Source organism: Lytechinus pictus, chromosome 19, assembly GCF_037042905.1.
Source record: "Lytechinus pictus isolate F3 Inbred chromosome 19, Lp3.0, whole genome shotgun sequence".
NCBI classification, from domain to species: domain Eukaryota; kingdom Metazoa; phylum Echinodermata; class Echinoidea; order Temnopleuroida; family Toxopneustidae; genus Lytechinus; species Lytechinus pictus.
This window is the reverse complement of record NC_087263.1, coordinates 13,945,867-13,972,796: the sequence shown is the minus strand read 5'-3', so window position 1 is coordinate 13,972,796 and position 26,930 is coordinate 13,945,867. Positions and strand designations below refer to the sequence as shown.

The following is a 26,930-nucleotide window of genomic DNA, read 5'->3' as shown; positions in this document are numbered from 1 at the left end:
GATTAGAATGAGCAAAAAGAGATGTTTTGGGGTATATTTTCAGTGTCCAAAAGGGGAGAGTTGTTCATCTGTGACATCATAGATCTTGGTCGCATTGCCAATGGGAGGATCTCCATAGCATTAGTGATCTCGACATTCAAATGCTCATTACTCTTCTATTGCTAGTCCTATTTTACTCAAACTTTTGTTGATCTTGTTCTTTGATTTTTCTGCTTTCACAAAAGCTTACTTGCTCCAAGAGTTGAGATTGATCCGATCAGCCTCAACTATATGGAAATCCATCAATGTCTTTTTTTCGTTCCTACGCGAAATTTGCACAATGCTCTGTTGTAAATAAAAATGAGGAGCATATACTAAATTATCAAGAAAACGATGAATGTGTGAATATACATCATATCTAGAAAAAAAATGTAAGAAAACATCAACTTTATATGTTGAGTTGCTGGCTTTTCATAGTTGTGGTTGAAACCTGATCTTCATGCACTTGACATTTTCTACCTGTGTCTCAGGTTGATAGCGGAAATATTAAATGAACGACAAAACATGGCGAGGGGAAGCTGTATGTTAACCCGAACAAAACAACGAAAGTTGGTGGGTAGGCCTACGTCGGGACAAGCGAAGTTCTTCAAAACGCATGAGAACAGGACATAACTTGGAGGCGTACGGAAAGGGGAAATCAGGACTGGCATATGCACTCCCGCTCAGGATACTGGAAGCACTTAAAGTATTGGCTCCCGTCAAGAAGTTTTTGCCTTCATCATGTGTCGCTGGTTAGCGTCTGACATCTTGGAATAAGCCAAACTTTGGAAAAAAATCATATAGGCCTACTTATCAAACCCTTAACTTATTGGCTCTTGTCAAGAAGTTGTTGCCTTTAACACGTGTTACTCGTTACTTTCTGACATTTTGGAACAAGACACATTGGGAAGAAACCAAGAGATACTATACACAATTCACATGGAGCTAAAACGTATTGCTCTTGTATATACAACAGTTGTATGTGTCTTTTTTAATTCTTCAAGAAGCAGTGCACTTTCCACAGTTGCATCGTTCTCGTTGATTTTATAAATATCAAAACAATCAAACGCCTTACGACTTTAACACTTCCGAATATGCGGTAGCTTTGAAAGGTTTTAGTACTTCGTTGTTCGAGAGACAAGCAAATCCGTTTCAACAATCGCAACCTCTTGTTGATTTTCTTAACTCCATATTAAAAAAGCGCTAACATTTAAACATTTCGAATATACTTGATGAGGGAGAGAAGGGCTTTACCTTCGATAGTATCAACGAACTCGCTTTTGATTTTGTTAATATTATTTTTCCTGGATCGTCTAGACTCTGATAGTTTCGTCACAAACAAAACAGAGCCCCCGTGAGGACAGCGCACCGTGTTTCCGGTTTAAGAAGAGCCTTGCGAGAGGTGTCCCTAGAGTCCCTGACACACACACTCCATGTCATTCCCTACTGGTGTAGGTCTGGGTCAGTATTTTGAGATCCATTTTATCTTAGGTAAATATCCGTTGAAATTAATGAGATAGAATACCGTAAAATTCTCTTCAAATTCGTATTATTAAAACCCTTTTACCTTGCTTTTATCTCTGTAAGTCACGCGTATATTTTATAGCAATATCCAAAAGGATAAGCTGTTTTGTAGCACTTTAATCTCAATCTCATTCAACCAATGGAAATCCTTTCCGCCAGGAGTTGCGGTCAAGGAGTGAAGTTACTACAGACGTTGAACAATTTGAATTTGAAATCGGCGGTGCTGATTAGCGAATAAACCTGATGACTTTCGACACTCTTTAGTTGGTCAACCTCGCGTAGCTGTCTTCGATTTGTTTACCCTACAAAACCGTCACTCGTCAGGATATGGATGAATTCGAATCAATAATTGGATAGTACGCGCTGTCAATCCGATTCGGATTCATTTCTGGTTGAATCGAGTAACCACGCGGTGTAACGGATATAATGAGGAGGTGGTTGTACGTGACCTCTTTTTCCACTGCAACCGTACCAACAATCTATAGTTTGGATACTTTCATGACTTTTGTGCCAGGTTGTGCCGAGTGAGGTTCGTTTGTCCGTTTTGGTGAGCATTATTTTTGGAATCGTTTGCTTCGGACAAGTCCGCTCAATTCCATAACGGACCATAATGTATACCATATTAGGTCGGAATAATTAGCATTTAGTGTTAAACATTTCGAAAATTGGGGATAAATGGATGTATAAGGATATACGATCTGGATACTCTTCATATTAAAGGAACATTGTCTAACTGTGTATGGATACTTTTTACAGGATCTATCTTCATGGCCACGATGATGCTGCGTCTTTCAGAAGAACTTGCTGAATGATTTGATCGGGCCTTGTTAATCGTTGAATATCCTTTATCATCTTTGTGTTGAGCAATTAGAAGACGCTATATGACTTGATCGACCTGGATCTTATTTCTGGAGTACTCTGATGCTCTAGTTTTGAAGGAGTAGATTAACATAGGAGTCCATCAGTGTATCAATTTGAATTACAAGGTCTGATCTGAAGTGATCTGATCTGAAGTAATAGTTTTGCGGATCATTCCCGATCGAGTATATTTACAAATAAGAGCAAATTTTGCTGTATCCATTGAAACTGAAATATCTGATCGGAAGTGTTTAAGGAGTGTTTAGCTCGGCAACTGGGAAATTTTATGGGGGCTCTTAACTCTCTAAATGACTGATGGCTCAAAGATTCTTTCCATAAGGAGTACGAAGTGGTTTATACTGCCATTGAATGTTTTTCTCGTATTGGGATTTTGAATTATGATAGAACCTTTTCCCCAGCATGGAGGTGTAACTCCAGATACCTTCTTTGACTGACACTATAGTTCGGACACTGTCGTCGTATTCTGTCAGAAAGACGTTGCCCAGACTTCCTCTCGGTCACACCCTCCGATTACAAGGGACCATGTGACCATTGTAAATGACCACTGCTTTCATAATCTGTCAGACAGTTGTCTACGGGTCAATGCTAAAGGAGAATCTGCTTGATGTATTCGAGTAACCATTCTTTCTTTTCTGGAATATATTTGGAGCTACAGTGAATATCAATCTGGAATCAGTACTCATTATGAATGGGAATGTGATGTTTCTCATAGGTAAGGAGTACATGTATGATGATAATGTATTTGTTATATAGGTATTCTATATTAGGCCTTTTCATTATGAATTAATTTTCATATTATTTCGCCCACCGTGTGTTCACGGTGTGATTAGAGTACTTTATACAGAATATGTTCACGGTGTATTCAAAGTGTTACACACGATGCGACTTCACAACGTTAAAACGATTAAACGCAGCGTTGCAGAGTCCACTATGTCAATGAACTGTGAATGCTCGCACTGAAGAAGTGTCCACAGTGTGAAATGTCTTCCATGGAGCAAATTTGAGAAATCTAACATTGTGAATCGCATCTTCAAAACAAACCCACTATAGGTAAACACACTGTGAACACTATGGCCCGTATTCTGAAGTCGGGTTTAACATAAACTCAGGTTTGAAGTTGTGGTTTAAGTATGGATAGCCAATTGTTACATAAATCACCAACAGTAGATATATATCTCAGCTCATTTGGCTCTCAAATCATTCATAATTGTCTAGGAAGTATAAATAGAGGATTGTCTTCACCATCGATGAATCAGGAAAGAGCACATTAAACATAAGAAACATATACATCCTAATACAAATTTTGAAACTTTTGGCTTCCCATAATTTTAGTACAGAGTTAGACCCCGACCATGGTGTAAGTTAAACCTGACTTCAGATTACGGGCCCATGTGTGCCCATTCCTACACCATGAACACAGATGTGTTGCAAGGGCTTAGCAGTACTATAAACCATTGACATCAGTCCATTCCGAGGGAATACACTCCCCTTACCTGGGAATGATTCATAAGGTGTCCTGGGGTTGGGAAAACTTTTCACGCAATAACAAGTACAAATGATGATATTCAAGTACGTGTTATTCCAACTTTCGTCAGTACATTTATTAGAACATTGCAACACCAAATTAAGTCTCTTGTCTGGCATATACATGAAGTTCATTGGGTAAACAATGCTTTCCATTAATAACTAGACAAAAGGATAATGATGATGGTGATTAAAATGCCTATTATTATTTTCGTTTATCATTGCACTGCAAAAACTCCGGTGTTGATTTAACACCAGCCCGGAATCTATATATGTCCACACCAGAGAAGAATTGAAACAACACCAGTTTGGAATCAAACCGATGCTGTTTTAATACTAATTAGTGTTGTATAAACACCTATCTGGTGTTAGACCAAAACGAAACTGGTGTTGTTTAACACTTCTCTGGTTTGGACATATATGGATTTCGGGCTGGTGTTAAATCAACACCAGAGTTTTTGCAGTGTGCTACTATTAATGATCATATTCCATCATAATCATCACCATGGTCGCCATATCATCACTGCCGACGTCGTTGTAGTTGTCGTCTACTACATTACGATATATGGGCACTACAATTAGTTTTTGCATGCCTAACCTATCATTTTTAAAACTCTTAACGAACAACCCGACAAATCCACAAATAGAAACAAGCTTCAAAATAGAAGTTAAATTCAAGGGCATCCAATGGAAGGGGCGGTTTTATAATTAACCCAGGGATTGAGGTCTGCATGCCTACTTGATCAAACCTTATTCTGAAACAATTTTGTTGAATACTTTACGGGGGCCAACTGCAAAAGAGTCATAGGGGGCAAAACGATCCAATGAGGGCGTCATGTTTGTTTGTTTTTGTTGTTTTTTTCCAATTGAATTGTAGGCATGGTAGGTGAATTATACAGTTGGCAAAGACATTTTCCTTTGTATACTATTCTTCCTCTCTTCTTTTTTCTCCGTCTTTCTTTTCAATACTTGAACAATCATTGGGGTAGTCGCACCCCGTCCACATGGCGTCCCGCCTTATTTAAACTGGTGGAACGTAGTAATATACCCATACATTTAACAAGGATTACCAACTGTCATAATATTCATAAATTCACCTTTCAATTTCTGTCCTATTCAGAGCCTACTTTTAGATTCAGGGGGACATTTATAGAAGCCGACAATTTGTAATATCTGTTGAGACCTTAAACAACCTCAGAGAGTAAGGTTATTTTGGGTTCCACCAACGTTTAGCCAACGGCCTGTACGGAGATCAAAATATAATATTCTGAAATACCTTCGGATTTGTTGTTATGGCCTCCACCAGTGTTAGGATTCATAATTTGACAGGTTTTTAAACTGATATCCTGTTCTTGGATTTTTTTAGTATATATTTCTCGAGCCACAATGTATATCATATCACATCAAAAAGGCAAGTCTAAAAACAACACACAATTCAAGTTAAAAATAACCATAAAATATCTACAATGTGAAGTACACCATGCATACTATTGATAGCAAGCAAAGTATTTCCTTTGGATATTAAGATGTACATAACGTGATATGTTATATATAAATGTTCAATATCTAATCAACATTTTTAATGTGGATTTGTATACGCATATACCTTGGCATTTTACTTTTTTCTCTGCATTCTGTGCTGTGCATTCATGTAGGCCTATGTCGCGTATAAACAGACTTGTCATACTATCATGACACATCGGGGAGATCCCCTGGATGTCTGCGTATAGACTGCAAGTCTCTCACCAACCCCATCTAATTACATCCGGGGGCGCAACTGCACTCACCACCCCTCCTTTTAAAAATAATTTTAAATGAATAAATAAAATCCTTTTCTTTTTACAACTGTGTACCACCGCTATGCATACTCATGGGTCGGGATCAGGTAAAAATGTGTTGCCGAAAATAGTATTCCGATATCCCAAACTATAGCATTCGCCCATATAACCCGTGTGATGTAAGTAGGGGACTGACGGGAAGGTATTAGTAGCCATCCATCAAAAGGCTATCCCGGAATTATTAAATGTTAAACGGCCAGGGGTGGGGTTCTCCTTGGAATCGAAGAACCCCATTAGGTCCGGGAGACTGCACCGACTATTTCCACCCTTCTGTGAACTGAACACATTTTTTTTTTTTTTTTTACTCTAGTTGAGAACTAATTTTTTTTTTTTCACTTAATTTGGCAGAAAATTTTGTCTTTATTTAGATTGTGAAAATTACATCTTACTGTTTGTGACTCTGAAAATGGTATCATTATAAAGAGCAAAGTCTCTTCTTTAAAAAAGAAGAGGAAAACAGGATTTGGTTGAGAACTAATCTTGTAAGATAGCAGAGTGGATCCTATAATCGATTTATCGAGTAAACGTTCTCATGGATGAATAAAAATGGTCCTTTTAACGAATAAGATTCATCCTTTTCTCCCTTGATTTATTGTCCTGCTGATCTGTATCTTTTAAGTCGTTGTCACGGTTGTCAAATAGGGGGTCACCGAATGCTGACCAATTAACCATTTGTCACGACATTTCATATTGGAGGCACATTGGATTTGGTCTTCCTCACAACATTCACAATAGCTGGTTTAAGTTTACTAAACAAGCGTTACATGGTTTGAACAGGGAAATGTGAGGTTCCTGTTTTGAAACTCTATCTTGATTCATTAACCCCGCCGGGTGATGACCATTCCCTTTCTTGTGTGATAAATTGGTATTTATGCTACAATTATGCTTTTGGTGTGTTGTGTCTTGTTTTTATAGATGTAACAATTTAACCTTCTTAAATCGTCATAAATGGTGATGTGATATTTTACTACATATTTTTTTAGTTTAGTAAATAATATTTAGTATGTCTACTTACATGGATACTCCTTTTATATGACACTTAAGACCGAGTGTATCTTTGATCAGCAGATCCTTTAATTATCCTACTTTCAAACCATGTTTTGTTGTATGCTCTAAAGAAACATTTAATTGTCTTTCCTGTCTTTACCCAGGTCTAATGCCGCCTTTCCTTTCCGTGAAGAAGGTACCGGGAGCCATGCCCTCGCTTGAACTATTCTGGCAGTTCCCGTACCCGACGTACGTGGATTACGTCACAATTTATCGCAGCAGGGACAACGCGCCAGCGACAGAGCTCACGTGGATGCGCGTCGACGACGTGCGCACCACTGGACAATTCACGTTCGTGACGAGTGGTCTTGGGTCCATGTATTCAGTGGCGGTGAAGGTTAACAGTGGGGCAGACGCCGTGTGGTCAAACTTCGATTCTGTTGTTTTGCGTAAGTGGTAATTTGCTCTAATTGAATGGGCAGGGGGACTGTGTATGAGGATTTGGAGAGGAATATTTATTCATAATATTGTTAAAAGCCCGACATAATCATGATTCATTACTCTGGCTTCTGCTTGAAAAAACGAAATGTCACATAGTGCGTCCAACAGTGTGTTCACATTGTGAAAAATAGTTATTGCCACACTGTTAAATCCTCGTATTTTAGCAGTGTGAATCACATTTTCACAGGAATATTCCACTATGTGAACACACTGTGATCACTCACACTCGCTTTCGAGGTATCCAAAGTGTGGAATCGTCTCCACATTGGAATTGAACAGTGTTAATCATATCTTAACCTAGTCCATTATGAGAACACACTTGTGAGCACGCTTTGCAACTCTGTGAACTTTCCATTAGGGGGATGCCAGATGAGTTGTAGCAGCATCACTAAACAACCTGAAGTTGGCACTTGGCAAACTATTGTGGTTTTGAGGACCTTATAATAATTAATAGAGTAGCAATGCTGGTTTGAGTTTCTAAGCTGTTATTTAAAATTGGTAATTCTTTGGGAGTTTTACAATATTCTGTAAGAGTAAATTTAAAAATCATTCTTCTTTCTCTCGCCACCTTTATCAACCTAGCACCTCCACATCCTCAGCAAATCCGAGTAGCCAGCGTCACACCGGAGCTCCTCACCGTACACTGGCCCCATGACACCACGTCATGCCGTGGCAACTGCAGCTACCTCGTCCGGTACCAACAGACGTCCCCATACCGTTACAACTCCTACCCAATCCGGGAGCTTCACATCACTTGCCCGAATCTCCTGCCTGCCCAACCCGCTCGCAGTACTAACCCCAGTGCAATAAGCACCTGCACGGCATACTTTCGTGATCTGATACCCGGTGCTTTATACGACATAGACGTCTACGCGTCAAGTTACAATGTGCTCAGTGTGACAGCTGCGCAGCTACGTCAGAGAATACGTAAGTTAGACTAGATGCATGGTTTCATCTTATTTAATTATCCAATATATTGTGAATGTTTTGGTGTGTATAATATCGAGGGGATCAATAAATTAATAATTATTGATTACCCAAAGAAATTGAGGTAGCAATGACATCCAAGCATAGACATGTAGGGCACACGTAGGAATGTACTGTGGGACACAGCTAGAAGCAACGCTGTGGACACACTGGAACAAGCTGTAGGGCACACTTTGAAACACTTTGGAACACACTGTAGGAAACACTTTTGGACACTCTTTGGAACGCACTGAGGGACACATCTGGACAAAAATCTTTGACAAACTGTGGAACACACTTAAGGGAAAACTTTGACACACTGGAACATTACAATGTAGGGCACACTGGAACACACTGTAGGTTGCACTTTGAACCACTGTGAAACACACTGTAGTATACTGTGGAACACATTGTTTGACAAACTGGAACACATCGTAGGTAAAATCTAGAAAAAGACTATGAGAAACACTGTGGAACACACTGGAAGGCACACTTTCACACACCGTGGATCACATTGTAGGGCATACTGTGAACCACTCTGGAACTCACTGTAAGGCACACTGTTTGCACTCTCTGGAATTCACTGTAATATGCACACTGTTTGACACACCTAGAAACACACTTTAACACACTGTGGAATACACTGCTTAAAACACTCTGGAACTCACTGTAATATGCACACTGTTTGACACACCTTGAAACACACTTTGACACACTGTGAAATACACTGTTTTACACACTCTGGAACTCACTGTATTAGACTGTGTGACACACCAAGAAACACTTTGACACACTGTGGAATACACTGTTTAAACACTCTGGAACTCACTGTAATAGGCACACTGTTTGACACACCTAGAAACACACGGTGGAATACACTGCTTTACACACTCTGGAACTCACTGTAATATGCACATTGTTTGACACACCTGGAAACACACTTTGACACACTGTGAAATACACTGTTTTACACACTCTGGAACTCACTGTAATAGGCACTCTGTTTGACACACCTAGAAACACACTTTGACACACTGTGGAATACACTGTTTTACACACTCTGGAACTCACCGTAATAGACTGTGTGACACACCAAGAAACACACTTTGACACACTGTGGAATACACTGTTTTACACACTCTGGAACTTTCTGTAAATAGGTACACTGTTTTAACCTACCCAGAAACACACTGTTTGACATACCTAGAAACACACTTTGACACACTGCGGAATGTACTGTTTTATACACCCTGGAACTTACTGTAATAGGCACACTGTTTGACACACCTTGAAACACACTTTGACACACTGTGGAATATACTGTATTACACACTCTGGAACTCACTCTAATAGGTTAACTGTTTGACACACATAGAAACACAATTTGACACACTGTGGAATATACTGTATTACACACTCTGAAACTCACTGTAATAGGTAAACTGTTTGACACACATAGAAACACAATTTGACACACTGTGGAATATACTGTATTACACACTCTGGAACTCACTGTAATATGCACACTGTTTGACACACATAGAAAACACACTTTGACACACTGTGGAATATACTGTATTACACACTCTGGAACTTACTGTAATAGGTAAACTGTTTGACACACATAGAAATACACTTTGACACACTGTTGAATATACTGTATTACACACTCTGGAACTCACTGTAATAGTCAGACTGTTTGACACACCTAGAAACACACTTAGACACACTGTGGAATATACTGTGTTACACACTCTGGAACTCACTCTAATAGGTTAACTGTTTGACACACCTAGAAACATACTTTGACACACTGTGGAATATACTGTGTTACACACTCTGGAACTCACTCTAGTAGGTTAACTGTTTGACACACCTAGAAACACACTTTGATACACTGTGGAATATACTGTGTTACACACTCTGGAACTCACTGTAATAGACTGTGGGACACACCTAGAAACACACACTGTACTTTACTCTTCTATTAGAATATTACCGCAGTGAGGAGCCTGTCGGATGTTGAAATAAGATAATGAGCAAACAAGATTCGCAGCTAATGCATTGTACCACAGTAGAGTTATCAGGGGGCAGTTTCATAAAGCTGTCCGTAAGTTAAGAGTGACTTTACTATTGATCCTTTTATTTCTTGTGGTAAATGATATTCACCTTTAAATGTTTATTGGTGATTTTTATCGTGTAAGAAAGGTTCACTAGTCGTTCTTAAAGTCGCTCTTAACATACGAACAGCTTTATGAAACACCTACTATCTACTGGCAATGTATCCACACTGTGGCTTTGGTTATGAGACGTATATCACAATTTTAAAACATATCTGAAACCTTACTCTCTGTCACAAAAGTAGTTATGGGACAGGCAAACCAACAAAACCGACTGCAAACTGACTGATGTTAGGTCAATTGAATGAAATTAGTAGCTTTTGATAGTTCTGGATTCGGTTTCACTGGTGATACTGTGGCATAAAGTGCTGTACAATGAGCTTGCAATGAACTTTCTGGAATACGATGTCGACACAGTGGCAATATCATTAATAATGCTCACACTACTTTTCATATTTTGTTTTCAACCATATAAAACCTCATTTTTTTCTCTCAACAGCCCCTACTCCTCCCATGAACGTCACAGTCACAAACGTTACCGAGCAATCCATCACCATAACATGGCTGCCTGGCCCTGGCTACAGGACACGTTATCACCTACATGCTTTTGCGCCGAGTTACAATGAAGAGGTCGGCCAAGTCCATGGTGACGTCACAGAATTTACATTCCATAATCTCCTGGCGGGAACGAGATACATCATCAGTATTAGGGCAAGTGCAAACTCCTCAGAAGGAGAGATGGTCCTGGTAGGAGAGACTACTTCACCCACAAGTAAGAGGAAAAATAACTTGAACGTTTACACCATTGCATGTTCGCAATGTACACTGAAGATTAACTTGCTAAGTGGATTTTTTAGTTTTAGAAATATATGGTTACCATTAAGTGATAAGCAAAGAGTCTTGAAGAAACTTTAAAAACGTTGAATTGTCTCAAAACCATAGCTCAGGAAATGTGGAATTTGAGAACGAAGAGTTACATAAATATTGCAACTCCCGCCCTAACACATCACATCTGAAGATGACGGCACTTTCTTGTCACTTCATGATATCGTTCCCCAGACAAACAAACAAATTCGATCAGAATTGAGTTGATTTGGGGTTTCTTTTAGCTTGAACCATGACAGTATTTTGCAACAAAGACATTAAAAGATAGATGAGCATCTGTAAGTTGAAGACGGGGAAGTTATATTATTAACTTGATACATATTTATCTTTAAGTAGTTGGTTTTAGATCAATTTACTTTGATGTTTTACTCTCCTCTGCAGGGCCAGGACCGGTGGACCGACTTAGATTGGAACCCCAGATTGATCACCGCCGGATAAGACTGTCGTTCATGTCCCCTATGTGGCATAATGGGGTTCTTGAAGGGTATCAGGTCGAATATATCGGCCATAGAAGCGTAAGAGTTTAATTGTATTTTATATAAGAGAGAGAGAAATGGATGGATGGATGGATAGATAGATAGATAGATAGATAGATAGATAGATAGATAGATAGATAGATAGATAGATAGATAGATAAATATGTATGAAGATAGATAGGTAATTAGTTTGTCAGATAGATAGATAGATAGATAGATAGATAGATAGATAGATAGATAGATAGATAGATAGATAGATAGATAGATAGATAGATAGATAGATGGATGGATGGATGGGTAGATAGATAGATAAATATGTATGAAGATAGATAGGTAATTAGTTTGTCAGATAGATAGATAGATAGGTGGATGGATTGATGGATGGATGCATTGATAGATAAATAGGTATGAAGATAGATAGATAGGTAATAAGGGTAATAAGTTTGTCAGATAGATAGATAGGTGGATGGAATCAATAGGTAGATAGATAGATTTATAGATAGCTAATTAGTTTGATAGATAGATGAATGGATGTATAGACAGATAGATAGATTATAGATGGATGGATGGATTGATAGATAAATAGATAGATAGATGGATAGATAGATAGGTATGATAGATAGATAACATTGCTTTTACCAAACATTGTTATTTTATAGATATAGTTAGAGACCAAAATGCAAGAAAGACACATAAGACGTCTTTTCAGGAGAATAGAACATGAAATCAGTCTATAGGCCCAACCAAAATGCACATAAAAAATGAAGAAAAATTGAGAAGTTTATGTGAATCTGGACTCTCACAATTCTCACTTCTTCTCTACAGGCAACACAATGCACATGTTTTGATCTTAACTTTCCAAGTTATCCTGTGTCACTATATATATTTATCCTGTACTAAACTTTTATCTTTCTCCAGGGAAATCGAACTTGTAACAGAGGCGAGAAGTACTTACCTGTTGCCGAGACGTCGGTTATTATTGAGGGACTAAAAGGCGGATGCAACTATACATTTACAGTAAGAGCAGATTGATTCGTATCACATGTTCCCATATCATTGAATATATACTGCATACATTGACATAAAGGGGCAAGGGGGCACGTGATCATGGCATCACATTCAGGGGCTAAAGTGGGAGAAAACAGTGGATTGCGAACAAGAAAAGAGAAGGTGATGAAAGAAATGCTTATACGGTTGATATCATAAAGACACTCAAAGTAGGTACTGGTGTCAAGAATTTGGAAAGGGCGCCAAACCTCAGATGCTTGACTTGAGTGAATATAATCATAACTTTTTCGTTTTCCTCTTGTTTTCTTTGATTTACTCCCTTTTTTCTTGCTCAAAAAACTATTGGGGGCCGTGTCCCCCAACTGCCCATCTGTATACCAGTGCATTTATCCAATCAGTTAAATTGTGCATCGATTTCTAGGAAACATTTTTTACCAAGAACATGCTTTTTGTGACATCACAGGTGAAAGCTCGGAATGAGGTCGGACTCGGCGCAGGTGTATCAGATTGGATTCTAACTGCAGTAACTAGTAAGTTAAAAATTTACTCTTTTACAAAATAATCACCAAGATAGAATATTGAGCAGATATAGTATTATTCTGTTCACACAGGTATAGATAGCATATATGCAGGTGGAATTTGAATGAAATAATGTATAGTATTATTTGATTTACAATGAGCTGAAATGTAGAAGATACAAATGTACTTATAGATTGAAATAAGATCTTAAAGATGGTAGATTTGAAGATAAAATTTTAAGGAATATAACAAAATTTAGAGAATGGAAAGAAAACCAATGATGGGTAGCAGGATAAAAATCATTTTGATAGTGAAAAGGAAGATTAAAACAAACTAAATAAAAAGATAAAATTGGGGCTAGAGAAAAATCAAGAAGGATAAAGAATGCTTGCTGTTATAATAATTGATTCAAAATATCTCCAGAAGTGATTCAGTTTATTTTCTAAAAATAATATAACACAGTTACGTTTTTCTTACAAACCATACTTCTTCATGGAGATAAAATTCAAATCCAACACCTATTCATTGCTCAGTTCCACAGGTCCCGGATACGAGACCCCCGCCTCCACCGAGCAAGACTATCAAATCCAGAAACTTTGTTGTCAACTTTGACCCCTCTATGTTTGATGACGTCAATGGGGAAATAACTCATGTCATAGTCATCGTTGCTGAATCAAGTGGTGAGAATGTTATCAACTGTTAGTTCTTGAAAATTATTTTTCACGCATACATCAATTCCGGAAAGACCACAGCCCTTCACTGTGTGTTCACAATGTGGAACACACACTTAAACCATCTTTACACCTGTCAAGAATTTGTGGTAATAAAACAATTTCACAGGACCTCATCATCACACTGTTAAGTTTGATGATTTTAATAGGGTGAATATGTGAACACGCTGATATTAATATTTAGCCTATTAATCAGACAAAATACAAGTTTGAATTTAAACTGAAAAGTGGTCCACTGAACCTTCAGAGGAAAGATGGTTTAAATTCATATATTTTGTAATTTAGTCTGCATATTAGGTAAACATATTTGAACACAAAAGTTTTATATTTTAATATAACTTTTATTGGTTGAAAAAATCCACAGTTTTTCAATTTTAATTAAACTTCTTCCAATGCCTTCATATGTGTTTGCCTTACTATTCTTTCTTCCAGCCGCTAATGAGCCCACCCAGAGTAACAGTACTCCACCAAGAATGCTCACTTGGGCAGAGGCTATTCCTAATGATGTCATCCCTCCTTATCAAATAAGTGAACCTATAGATCTGAGTGACCTTGCGCAAGGTATGAATTGAATTCAATGGTGATATATGTCATCTTCGGTTTAAACTTCATATCTTGTCTTGTTTATGTACACTGTACATGGTTTTTCATAAGTTTTTTGTCTCTTCTGTTTTGATTTAGTTTTCTTTTTGTCCCCTCTCGAAAAGCATAATGGTTGTCGAATAATTTGTATACTGTAAACAAACAGATTTATGGGGATGGTGGAGAGAGAGCGTTGTATCACAATCAATACTTTACAAGCCTCAGATTTATAAAATAAATGATAAGTTAGATGGCCTGAAAAATTATGCAAACTAATGCAATTCCAAGGCTCTGATGTTTTATTTCACTTGTTTTATTCCATTTTATACCACTATACATAGGGTTGTGAAATCAAAGAAATGTTTCTTTTTGCTAAATGGCTAAACTAGATCATTACTGTAAATGATCATTAATTATTTTTACAAATACAAGCAAGATAGGTAAATGAATACAACTAAAATAACCATCGCATTTACCCCGTTTATTCTTTTCATGTCCCTTTCAAGATAAGTTTTTTTAATTCCCTTTTTTTTACAAAAATATAGATATGGCGAATTTCTGGTGAATAAAAGTACACTTTACCAAAAGATTGGATTAAGCAATAAGGTCTTTTTTCCTCAAAATTCCATATTTTCCTTGTTAATATCACCGATTTTAATCATGTCAAAATTGTCATTGTTCTTTCAGGTACGCGTCGAAAGAGAAGTGTTGCAGACCCAACACAGACTGCTCCTACCACTACACAGATATCCATTGGTACAGAGGAGTGTTCATATGACAATAAGGATGTGTACTGTAATGGGCCACTAATTCATGGAAGGTCTTATGTGTAAGTATTTACATAAGAACAGCACATAAGACTTTTTTTGTAAAAGATCTTGTGTGTACTGATTAGTACGTAAGTGTGTGCAATTAGTACAGAGGAGTGTTTGTATGACAATAGGAATTGTACTGGGTCACTTATCCATGGAAAGTAATATGTGTAAGTATTTGTACTATAGAGATCAATACATATGACTTATTTGTTAAAAGGTCTTTTGTGTATTGATTAGTACATAAGAGTAAGCAATTTTAACAGAGGAATGTTCATATGATAATAAAACTTTGTACTGTAATGGGCTATCATCCATGGAAAATCATTTTTGTGTAAGCAGAGACTATTTTTAAATGTAATCATGTTATCTTAATGGTTTTATATAAGAAATGATGGGTACCTGTTATACGTAAGAAGGGTTTAAGTGTAAGAGGTGATTCGTACATAACAGATTTCTAGAAAGTCTTAAGAAGTGATTAGTCTTTAACAGGTCTTACATGGAAGATCTGATTAGTACATAATAAGGTCTTATGTGTAAGAAATGAATGGTACATAACATTTATTATGTGTAAAGAAAGACTTATCACAATTGTTATGGTATGGTTGATAATTGGTTTGATTTATCTTCTGTTATTCCAATATACTGCAGTCTATTCATTTTTTTTTAAATTTTGCCTGTCATTTTTATCCCTATGGGTTATTGACCAACATTACATCTATTATATTTCATATGCAGATATCGTTTCCGTGGAATATCGCCAGGTGGATATGCAGACACAAGGAACTCGCTCCCAGTCTCATTACGTATGTATTAAGAGATTTACCAAATATGAAACGGCTTCATTAGCACCAAGAATACAGTTTTATCCCTTTCACACATGTTTACACCCAACAAACCCCACAGCAACATGTTCTACACCCACTCACCCACTCCTCCACATCCACACCCACACCCACATTTAAACATGAACCCATCCATATTGACCCACACTCACTTGTATACTTCCCAGCGTGCATTACCAAAACACAGAGGTATGATGATGATGATGATGATAATTGATGATGATGATGACTACGATGAAGATGAAGAATAGGATAATGGAAACAATGATAATCAATGCTGATGATGGTGATTATGCTTACTAGTATGATCATGATGATAGTGATGCTGACATGATTATTGATGATGATAAAGACAACAAAAATGTTGATATATTTACTATATTATTTTCTTTTAACAGCTGTTAGTCCACATGGCGTGATCATCGGAATAAGTACAGCACTATTTTCCCTGCTCGTCATCGTAATCATCCTCTCTATCGTCGTCATTGTCAGGAAGTTCAGGTATGTTCAAACGAAATGTTAATTTATGAAGTGCTGGTATTTGGAGTTATTTCAAAGAGTTGTGTGCGAATTGCGCATGCCCTTAAAAATGCAACTTTGGGGAATAAAATATAAATTCTTAAAATATGTTATCTTTTCAAAACATAGGGTAATCAATATTGCAATCCCTTATTACCAATCTCTACTAAAACTTATGTATTTACACAGATGTAGTATTTAATAAATCATGAGAATAGTTGTATAATCATGGTGCAACACGAATTTTATGGCGAAATGTATATTTGTCTCAATTCCGAAACCTTCTTTTAAGAAAAACAGACTTTCCCCCCCCCCCCCATTATACCAGACCATGTGTATCTTAATTAACCATAAGTTCAGGTTCAACTCCGGCAAAGCTTTATCAAATATATTTTATTCTCTATAGTATATTATAGTCTCTGATTGACCTAAAGTTCAAAGAATGTAATTGTACACACAAATGAACATTTACATACAAATTATGATAATCTATAAATTTAGGCAGTCAACTCTTAAAGTAGAACTTGAACTGACTCGTATTTGTGCCTTATACTGCGTTACAACTTCATCTTAAGATGATCCATCATCCATTTTGTCAAAATCATATTCAAAGCACCGAAAGCAAAATTCGCAAATATATTTTTTCGTCTTTGTTGCCTGAAATCATGTTGATTTATGCATTAGATATAACCATGAAAAACAATATTGTTACATAATTACTCTATTGTGACATCATCAACAAACCCACAGAGTTCAGAAATGTCTGCGAGTTGTCCTCCAATGCAAGCACAGGTAAACAAGGCAACACAATTAGAACCCATTGCATGTTTTGGGGAAAACCTCTTTGATGTTTTGTGGCTCTTGTGATAATTTTTATTTCCAAATTCTGTGCAGAGTTCCAAAGTGACCTTTATTTAGATTCAAGTTTATTCCCTATTTAGTGTTCAGTAGAGGTATAATAATTTAAAGCACTGTTTTTCTGTATAGTTCAAAGTTTGTTGTTTTTGGTTTTGTTTTGTGTTTTTGTTACTAAAAAAGTATGCATTGTGTAATAGTTTTATTGTCATGTGGCTTGGTCATATGTTTTTAACAAATTTCCTTAATTTTTAATACATTTCATTCATTGATTTTTTTATTTATGTTGTGCTTCATAATTCATTTGAACATTATGAATTATGTTGGTCATTATGCATTAGCAGAAGTAAAGACTACATTTTCAAACTGGTACTTGTGGATAACAAATGACTGACTATTTGAGTAGTAGATTAGTTGAGATCATGCTATTCAAAGGAGACTGATATTTCGTCTCTGAAGAGAGAGACACGATAGAAAGAAGAACATTCATTTTCATTCGTTTCGTGAATGTATTTTTTCTGCTTTCAGTTTGACTTGCTCCCCACCCTAATTCAGTTGTTCATCCATGCTGGAAAGAACACAATGTTACACAGTGTGTTCACAGTGCATTTACAGAGTGTTCATAGTGTTTTCTCAGTGTGTTCACAGTGTTCACAGTGTTTACAATATGTTCACAGTGTGTTCCCAGTGTTCACAGTATATTCACAGTGTGTTCACAGTGTTTACAATATGTTCACAATGTTCACAGTGTATTCAGTGTGTTCAAAGTGTTCATGGTGAGTTCACATTGGGTTTACAGTGTGTTCACATTGTGGTCATAATGTGTTCACAGTTACCTCATATTGTGGACTGTATGAAGATGTGATTCACAGTGTTAAAATACCCATATTTAACAGTGTAGAAGAAAGTTTTGCACTGTGGACATTTCTACAGTATGAGTGTACACAGTGAGTTCACAGTTGGTTCACATTATGAACTATCTTAAAATGTGTTGAAACGTTCAAATTGAATAGTGTGAAGGCAGTTCTAAATTGTAGAGACCTCTTCAATGTGATTGTTCACAGTGTGAGAGACTGTGGACACCCCTACAGTGCGAGTGTTCACATGGTGAACTATGTGAAAATGTGATCCGCACTTTTAAAATTTCTCAAGTTAACAGTTTGACTATGATTTTACACTGTGATCAACATGTACTGTGGACACACTGTGGTACAGAATGTTCTCCCTAGCAGCGTATAGCAATTCATTATAGGTTTGTGGCTTAGTAGTGAATGTTGTGTCGCTTTAAAAGTGTTGTTGCAATACTAATCATCAGTTTAAAGCTCAGCTTGAATGTCTATTAAAATTCATATTTAATCATTATTCAAGAGAAAATTTTAAGTAATTACATGGTTTAATTACATAACTCTAAACAAAGTGCATTTATCCAGATGAAATTATTTCATAAACAAGTTAACTCTTTTAAAGCATGAAACCATGCTCATGTCTATAATAAAATCTATCATTAATATTGAGCGTGTTTTTCTCTGAACAGTAAAAACTTGTTGATTTAATTTTTTTTTTTACATTTCATCTCCATCAGCTAACAAAAAGTTGTGTGTTACTTAATTTTTGTTACAAGTCTGTGTTGTTTAATCTTCTATCAAAAGTGATATCATATTCAATTATTCGTAGCCTTTGCTCTGGTCTCTTTCATTGTCTATATCTTACTGGAAATAGCTTATTCAGTCACTTATCGTCCATTTTTTGACATACTATTTTTTACAAAGCCACTGTTAATTATTTTCAATACTATCCTTTTGTCCAAAAATAAATGGTCCCATTATGTGGTAACAGTGGGTGATTCCACTGCTTTGTATAATTGATCTCGACACTGTATGAATGATTAATTTTACTACAATTCTTATCAATAATCGATGATTACTTTTCCTTTCTCTGATCTCTTCCATTGTACAGACTTGACGGTAGAGGTCGCTATCTCCCAGCAAACATGAAGGATGTGGAGTTAACCCGTGTTGCAAATAATACTCACACAATCTCAAAACAAAAACATTCCAGGTAAAAGTTGATAAATTAACCATTCTTGAAAACACTTCTTATTTTTCATCCGATGTCATAAAGTGTGTAATCCAAAAGTTTTACTTTAGTGGAATATTTTTAGAAAATTTCGTTTTTTGTTGTTGTTGTTTTCACTCTCAAAATGTATAGCAAGTACTCTTTGAGATCTTGGGGTATTAGTACCCCCCCCAAAAAAAAAAGGGGGGCCAAATGATTTGTGTAATATTTATTATTTAAAAATTAATGAAAACTGTATTTATGTCATTTCTGGCATGAGTAATGATGACATTAATAATGATTAAGTTAAGAATAAGGTAACGATAGTAATTGTCATGGACTAATCAATAACTTATAACGATTAGTAAAACAATAACAATTTATATATATTCCCTTTTTTCTAGACCTGTTCGTGTGAGTGACTTTACCCGTGATTGGTTTAACATGAATGCAGATAGCAACTATGGTTACTCACAAGAATATGAAGTAAGTAGAGATTGCCATGATTTACACTCCACTTAAAAATGAATTAATTTTCAAACCCAGTAATGGTTTATTATAATTTCATTTCAGGTTGTAATGAATGCAAGAAGAACATGGGACACCTTAAAACATTAGAGCCGAAATTCTTTTAGCACAAATCCCACAAGCAGTTTTTCACTTGATCTTTTCACTTGTAATCCACACATCAAATGGTTTTACTCTAAGTTCAGTAAATCATTTCACACCTGTTCCTACAAAGAAAACAAAAATGAGTCATCACGAACCATTAAAGGATTGAAATTTGTGCATTTTATATTACATAACATGAGCAAATCACTGAGGGAATGGAAGATTAAAACCGTTATGAAAGACTCATAGCGCCTTCATAGTGGGATTCCTGCTTAAAGACGTGGCACATTCTTTTGTTAAAGGGGAAGTTCACCCTGACAAAAATTATATGGTTAAAGTAGCAGAAAAAAAAAGAAATATTGCCAAAGATTTGAGAAAACTCCATCAAAGAATAAAAAGTTATGAGAAATTTGATCATTTGATTTGTGACATCACATGTGAGCAGCTTTCCTACATATCCTATGGTAAAAAAAACAATTAAATATAATTTTCTCGGAAAATTTTAAATGGTTTCTACTTTACCATCAGTATATTAATAGAAAATCATTTCACACCTGTTCCTGCAAAGAAAACTAAAATAAGTCATCACATTTTATATTACATAACAAAGGGGCCAGCTGCTCGTTTATGACGTCACAAATCCAAAACTTAAAATTCGAATAATCTTCAATAGATTTTCCTCAAACCTTCACCAGTATTTTTTGTTATTTTTGTCTGCTATTTTCAACAAAATATTCTTCAGGGTTAATTTCCTTTTTAAGTTGCCCAATGATAATGGTGTTAACAAAACACATACTTTCCAGTACCACCTAATTAACCCTTTGGATACTGAATAAATTTGCTATAACACGTGATCCCAGCCCACGATGCAGGTTCCGTCTCCAATCTGTTATAAGAAGATATTCGTATGAAATTGCTCATTATATCAAAGTTTCAACGATACAGGTGAAACTACACAATTCCATTTTATAATTTTTTTCAAAGATCTCTTTCTCACTTCTGACATTGATTTCCAGGCTATTCGTAAAGTAGGACGGAAGATGACCACAAACACTGCAGTCTCTCCAGCAAACGTGGGCAAAAATCGCTACACCAATATTCTACCATGTAAGATTTGAAACATCTTGTACCATTAACCTAAATGCACATTAAGACAAACATTATGTGATAAATCACATCTGATAAAGTTTGAAAAGCCACCAAGAGGCACACTCACTAGCTGTTCTCCCCTATTTCATTTCATATTTCAACATTTTTTTGTGTCATTCATTTATTTAATTTTGATTTTAAAAATACAATCATAGGATTTCATGCCCAACAAGTCACAAAGTGGGGTTGTTTTTTAGTGATCAGAAATACTGACAAGAAATATATCATTACTCTTCTTTATTTCAGATGATCGTACAAGGGTGAAACTGAGTCCTGTAGATGATGAGGAAGGATCTGATTATGTCAATGCAAACTATATACCAGTAAGTCTCAGATTCCTTCTAATTTTGTTATGACTCTTTTGTGTGCTTATCCGATCCACCTACTTTATAAGTACTCTATCCATGAGTTGTCATAATGATCACAAAATGTTCCCTGTATCAATGAAGTTAAATTTTATCAAGATTTTCAGTTACACCATGTGTAACCTCAATTAGATGATCTTCTACAAATGAAATTGTAGTCCAGGACTCCATGTACACATACAAAGAAAAGGCACTGAAGTGGAGGGGAGTATACTGGTTCATTATTGACTGATATTTTGTTGTTAAAAGTGATACAGATTCATTTCAGTGGCATTTTCTTATGTAATTCTGGATGTATCCTCATCATGGGTTTGGTCTCTCTCTTTCTCTTTCTTTGTAATTCCTCTTGTTAAAACTGAAAAAGAAGAAAATCGTTATCACAAGCATCTATTCCTTTAATTCTTGATATCCTCAGTCATTTTGATACTGTTCTCTGTCTTGTTCTCTCTGAATCACTCCTTTGAGTTGTTTTGTTTGTGAGAACTGGAACAGACAAAAACATTTTCAGGAGCATCTTTTCCTTAAATTCTTGTTATCCTCATCTTTATTATGGACTCTTTTGCACTCTCTTGAGTATTCCTCAAGGTTTTCCTGTTTGTTAAAACTGGAATACAAGAAATCATTTTCAGGAGCATTTTTACCTTAAATTCTTGCTATCATATTTATTATGAACTCTTTCACTCTCTCTTAATTATTCCTAGAGTTTGTTAGAACTGGAAAGAAGAAAATCATTTTCAGGAACATCTTCTCCTTTAAATCTTGATATCCTCATCTTTATTATGAACTCTTTCACTCTCTCTTAACTATTCCTAGAGGTTGTTAGGACTGGAAAAGAAGAAAATTATTTTCAGGAGCATCTTCTCCTTTAATTCTTGATATCCTCATTTAGTATTCTGGTGTCGCTCTATCTCTATCCTTCCTGGGATACCTCTTTTTTATTGAATCTGGAATAAAACAAAATGAATATCAGTAGCTTCTTCTTCTCAAATTCATGATAAGCTCATTTTCATTCTGGTCTCAACTCTCTCTCTCTTTCCCATTCCTGCATATAGGGTTTCTCTTCCCCGCGTGAATACATCGCTTGCCAAGGGCCACTCCCAGGCACCTCGGACGATATGTGGAGAATGATCTGGGAACAAAATGTCACCACGGTCGTCATGGTTACACAACTGGTGGAGAAGGGCAAGGTGAGAGACACAAGCAGTGTATATTTACAGTGTCAGGGAACAGTCTCACAAGCAATGCAGACTCCAGTCCAACCATATTTATTACATTATTTCCAATTGCATACCATCGGTTGGTTTGCATTTAGATTTGTAGGTATGACTGTTGCTTTTATCAGGAATTGGAAATATATATACCTTTGTTAAAAAGCTTTGTCAGTGATCTTTACTGCCTAATTTGCTCTCAGCTAATCAGATGCAAGGATTTCAGTAGCTTATAACATTGATCTGTCAGTGAAAATTGCATGTCGATGGTGTTTAGGAATATTGAATATATATCTTTGTTGAAAGAAAAGTTATTAATTGATCTTAATTGGAGCATTTCATGAAATGTCTTGTCAGTGATTTTTCCCCAGACTAAATTGCTCTTAGCCAATCATGTTCGAGGATTTGCATTAGCTCATAAAGTCTGTCAGTAAAACTCACTGACAAAAATATTCATGAAATGCTCCCCTGAAATGTTGAAGGGAAATAAAGGAGAGACTCTCAGATAATGACTTTGCAATATAGATGTAGATGTTTTTTAATGCATTACTATTGAGATTTGTATTAATTTGTCTAATTATTTGTCAAATATATATACATTTTTAGAGAGGTGTGAAAATATATTGAATTATTATTAAAATGTGAAGGTGGGTGAATTAAAATAAAATAAAATTATGAATCTGAACATTTAAGCTGTGATTTTAAAAAAAATGCGCAGCATGTAACAGTTGCTCTGCCAAACCTGGGATAATAATGCTTATATTGCTTTGAGACTTACAATGTAAGTGGTGTTTGGTGGGTATTGTTATTATTATTATTATGACTATTAAAATTTTCTTTCTCTCCTATTTAGGTAAAGTGTGATCAGTACTGGCCGGATGACCACATGCCTGTCCTGTACGGTGATATCCAAGTCACGATGAACCAAACCATTGAAGAAAATGATTGGAATATTAAGGAATTTGCTGTTCAACAGGTTAGAATATTACTTATTCACTGATTTTCACTACTCATTTCTTGATTGATTTATTTGATATTCTGTTTTTATTATGATTTTATTCTGTTATTTTCAACATTTCAGATCATTGTTAGATTATTAGAATCATTAACATACATGTACATATATATATATATACATGAAAGGATCATATTAGAGATTGAAAATGACTTTTGAAATTCTTTTCTTTCCTTTACTGATTTCATACCTTACTTTTTAATTTGGATTAATATTTCTAAAGTGCAGATATTTACCCAATCTTACAAAAATTACTTTTGCACAACCCTTTCTTATCCATTTGTTGATGGACACAAGATAAACTACATTTACCTGTATCACAGTGGACGATGTAAGATTGGGATTCACACCTTTAAAATACTCAAATCTAGGTGTGCAAATTATTTCACACTGTGGATACATCTACAGTGTGAGTATCACAGTGTTTTCACATAGTAGACTGTGTGAAGATGTTATTCACATTATGTTCAAATTTTACAGTACTAATGATACTGTGGGTACCTCTATAGTGTGTGATCACAGTGTGTTTATAGTGTGTTCACTTAGTGGACCATACGAAGATGTGATGAAAGTGTTACAATGCTCACATTTAGGAGTGTAAAGCATTATTTCACACTGTGAACACCTCTACAGTGTAAGTATTCACAGTATTTTCACATTGTAGTCTATTTAAGACATGACTCACATAATTACTATTTTCAAATTTTTAACAGCATAATGATAATTTCTCACTGTGTATATATGTGGAACTAAAAAAATATACGATTTACCAAGCTTTGCCGTTTATATTGTTTCACTGGTAAGATCTGGTATTAAGATGGAAGCGCCGTGGTGTAGCGGTTCTGACTCTCGCCTTGTAATCAGAGGGTCGTGTGTTCGAATCCCACCCTGGCCTAGTGCCCTTTGGCAAGGCGTCAATCCACAATTTGCCACTCTCACCCAGGTGCTAATTGGGTACCGGTAGGAAACAACTGTTATTGTGGTTGGTTTAGCAAGTGTGCGCTTAACAGGCTGCTTGAAATGCTATGAATCCAGTGACCGGGTAATAATAATTGTGAAGCGCTTTGAACAGTCGTAGATTGATAAAGCGCTATATAAATGCCAATTATTATTATTATTATTATCTTCTTCCTCAGCAAATTTGGTCAGCAACTGGTGTTGATTTCTTCCTATGCCAAATTGCATACAGTATGTAACATGGAAACAAAAGAAAGTAATTTAAATTATTTTTTGACCAAATTATGATTATGATCATCTAAAATTATGGAGAGTCTCACTAGTTATGGCAAAAGTCTCTATCAAATTATATTTTCATGATTTACAGAGAGACCAGCGGCGCTATGTTCGACACTGGAACTTTCTCTCCTGGCCCGACCATGGAGTACCGGAGTCAAGCCAAGCTCTTCTAGCCTTCATCAGGAAGATCAGAGGCACTAAACCACCCTCTAGTGCTCCCATAGCGGTTCATTGTAGGTAAGCAACAGAAGATAAGCTTGATGGGATTGTGTCATGATGATACCTATGTAAAGATGATAATGATGATGGAGGAGGTGGTGGTGTTTGTGGTAGCCATAGTGATGGTGGGGGTGGTAGTGATGGTGGTGATCAAGATAAAGATGGTGATATAGTGGCGTTAATGATGATGGTGGTAGTGGTGAAAATGGTATTGATGAGGATTTTGATTGATGATGATGGCAGTAGTGAAGGTGATGATGGTGGTGGTGATGGTGGTAGCAGTGGTGGTTGTGAAGATGCTGCTACTTATGATACTGCTGCTGACAATGAAGTTGATGATTATGGTCATGACACTGATCTATGATGATAATGATAATGATTAAGATGATAAGGAGGATGAAGATTATTGATAGTGAAAATGATATGATAGTGATGATGATGATGGTGGTGGTGGTGGTGGTGGTGATGATGATGATGATGATGATGATGATGGTGCTGATGATTATGATTATGATATGATGATGGTGAAGATGATGATGATGATGTGATGATGAAGGTAATTGATATGATGATGACCTTTCTATTCTTCTCTGCAGTGCTGGTGTAGGACGTACCGGAACCTTCATAGTCCTAGATCACATGCTACAACACATGGAGCAGTATGACTTTGTTGATGTCATGGGTGTGGTCTGCGGGATGAGGATGCATCGGAACTTCATGGTCCAAACAGAGGTATGCCTTTCAAAGATATTTTACTATCTTTTTGGGGGACAGCATTAATTATTTGAATATTGAGGATCATAATCATTAATTAGATATATTGACATCTTTCATGTCATTAGGAGTTGAACCTTCATGCCGACATATTTCATGCTTAAAATAAACATTGAGGATGGTATACTGATGATTAAACTTAGGTTTAGCCCTAGTCTAAATTGGGATTTTAAACCACACTTCTATGGAATGCTGACTTCATGATATTTCTTCCATATGCATGGCAATTATAATACATACCAACTAATTCATTAAAATCTATTATATTTTTATACATTCCTATTCTTCCTATTTTGTGACTCAATTAATTTTTTGACAACTTTTGCAGCATTAAGAATAATTTTTTAATTTGTGAAAAAGTTGACAACTGGCACTCCATAAAAGTGTGGTCTTAGTAACACCAATGTTTAACTAACCATGGCTATCAGAATGCCACATGAAGTGTTCACTTTTGAATTTTTGCAAAACTTCTTGGGGGTCAACCATCCACTGCCCCCCCCCCCCCTCCAGCTACATGTACATGCCTGCCGAACCCTTATTATCTCAGTGATGTTCTTCTGAATATTTTATTTTGTATTTAATAAACATGCTTTACTACATACTCCAGATGTGATCTTGTTTTCCTACTGTCTTTCATGTATCTGTTGAAGTGCGTCGCTAGAAAATGATGTGTAATCAGGAGAAAAAATTTAATTGCAAATGAAGCAT

The 26,930-nt window shown here is 36.2% G+C and overlaps 1 protein-coding gene across 1 annotated transcript in view; it reads left to right on the top strand.

Moving 5' to 3' along the window:
• Window positions 1–5,805: 5,805 nt before the first annotated feature.
• LOC129283378 (tyrosine-protein phosphatase 10D-like) overlaps window positions 5,806–26,930 on the top strand; it is a 27,922-nt gene continuing 6,797 nt past the window's right edge. Inside the window, exons 1-21 of the mRNA XM_064114079.1 lie at window positions 5,806–5,830; window positions 6,935–7,219; window positions 7,854–8,198; window positions 10,857–11,129; window positions 11,624–11,757; window positions 12,637–12,735; window positions 13,190–13,256; window positions 13,779–13,925; window positions 14,409–14,537; window positions 15,246–15,387; window positions 16,109–16,176; window positions 16,614–16,716; window positions 17,485–17,526; window positions 19,546–19,647; window positions 20,049–20,130; window positions 21,273–21,363; window positions 21,652–21,728; window positions 22,823–22,957; window positions 23,832–23,954; window positions 25,318–25,466; window positions 26,045–26,180. Coding sequence (XP_063970149.1) covers window positions 5,806–5,830; window positions 6,935–7,219; window positions 7,854–8,198; window positions 10,857–11,129; window positions 11,624–11,757; window positions 12,637–12,735; window positions 13,190–13,256; window positions 13,779–13,925; window positions 14,409–14,537; window positions 15,246–15,387; window positions 16,109–16,176; window positions 16,614–16,716; window positions 17,485–17,526; window positions 19,546–19,647; window positions 20,049–20,130; window positions 21,273–21,363; window positions 21,652–21,728; window positions 22,823–22,957; window positions 23,832–23,954; window positions 25,318–25,466; window positions 26,045–26,180 — 2,754 coding nt within the window. The remainder of the gene's footprint in view (window positions 5,831–6,934; window positions 7,220–7,853; window positions 8,199–10,856; window positions 11,130–11,623; window positions 11,758–12,636; window positions 12,736–13,189; window positions 13,257–13,778; window positions 13,926–14,408; window positions 14,538–15,245; window positions 15,388–16,108; window positions 16,177–16,613; window positions 16,717–17,484; window positions 17,527–19,545; window positions 19,648–20,048; window positions 20,131–21,272; window positions 21,364–21,651; window positions 21,729–22,822; window positions 22,958–23,831; window positions 23,955–25,317; window positions 25,467–26,044; window positions 26,181–26,930) is intronic.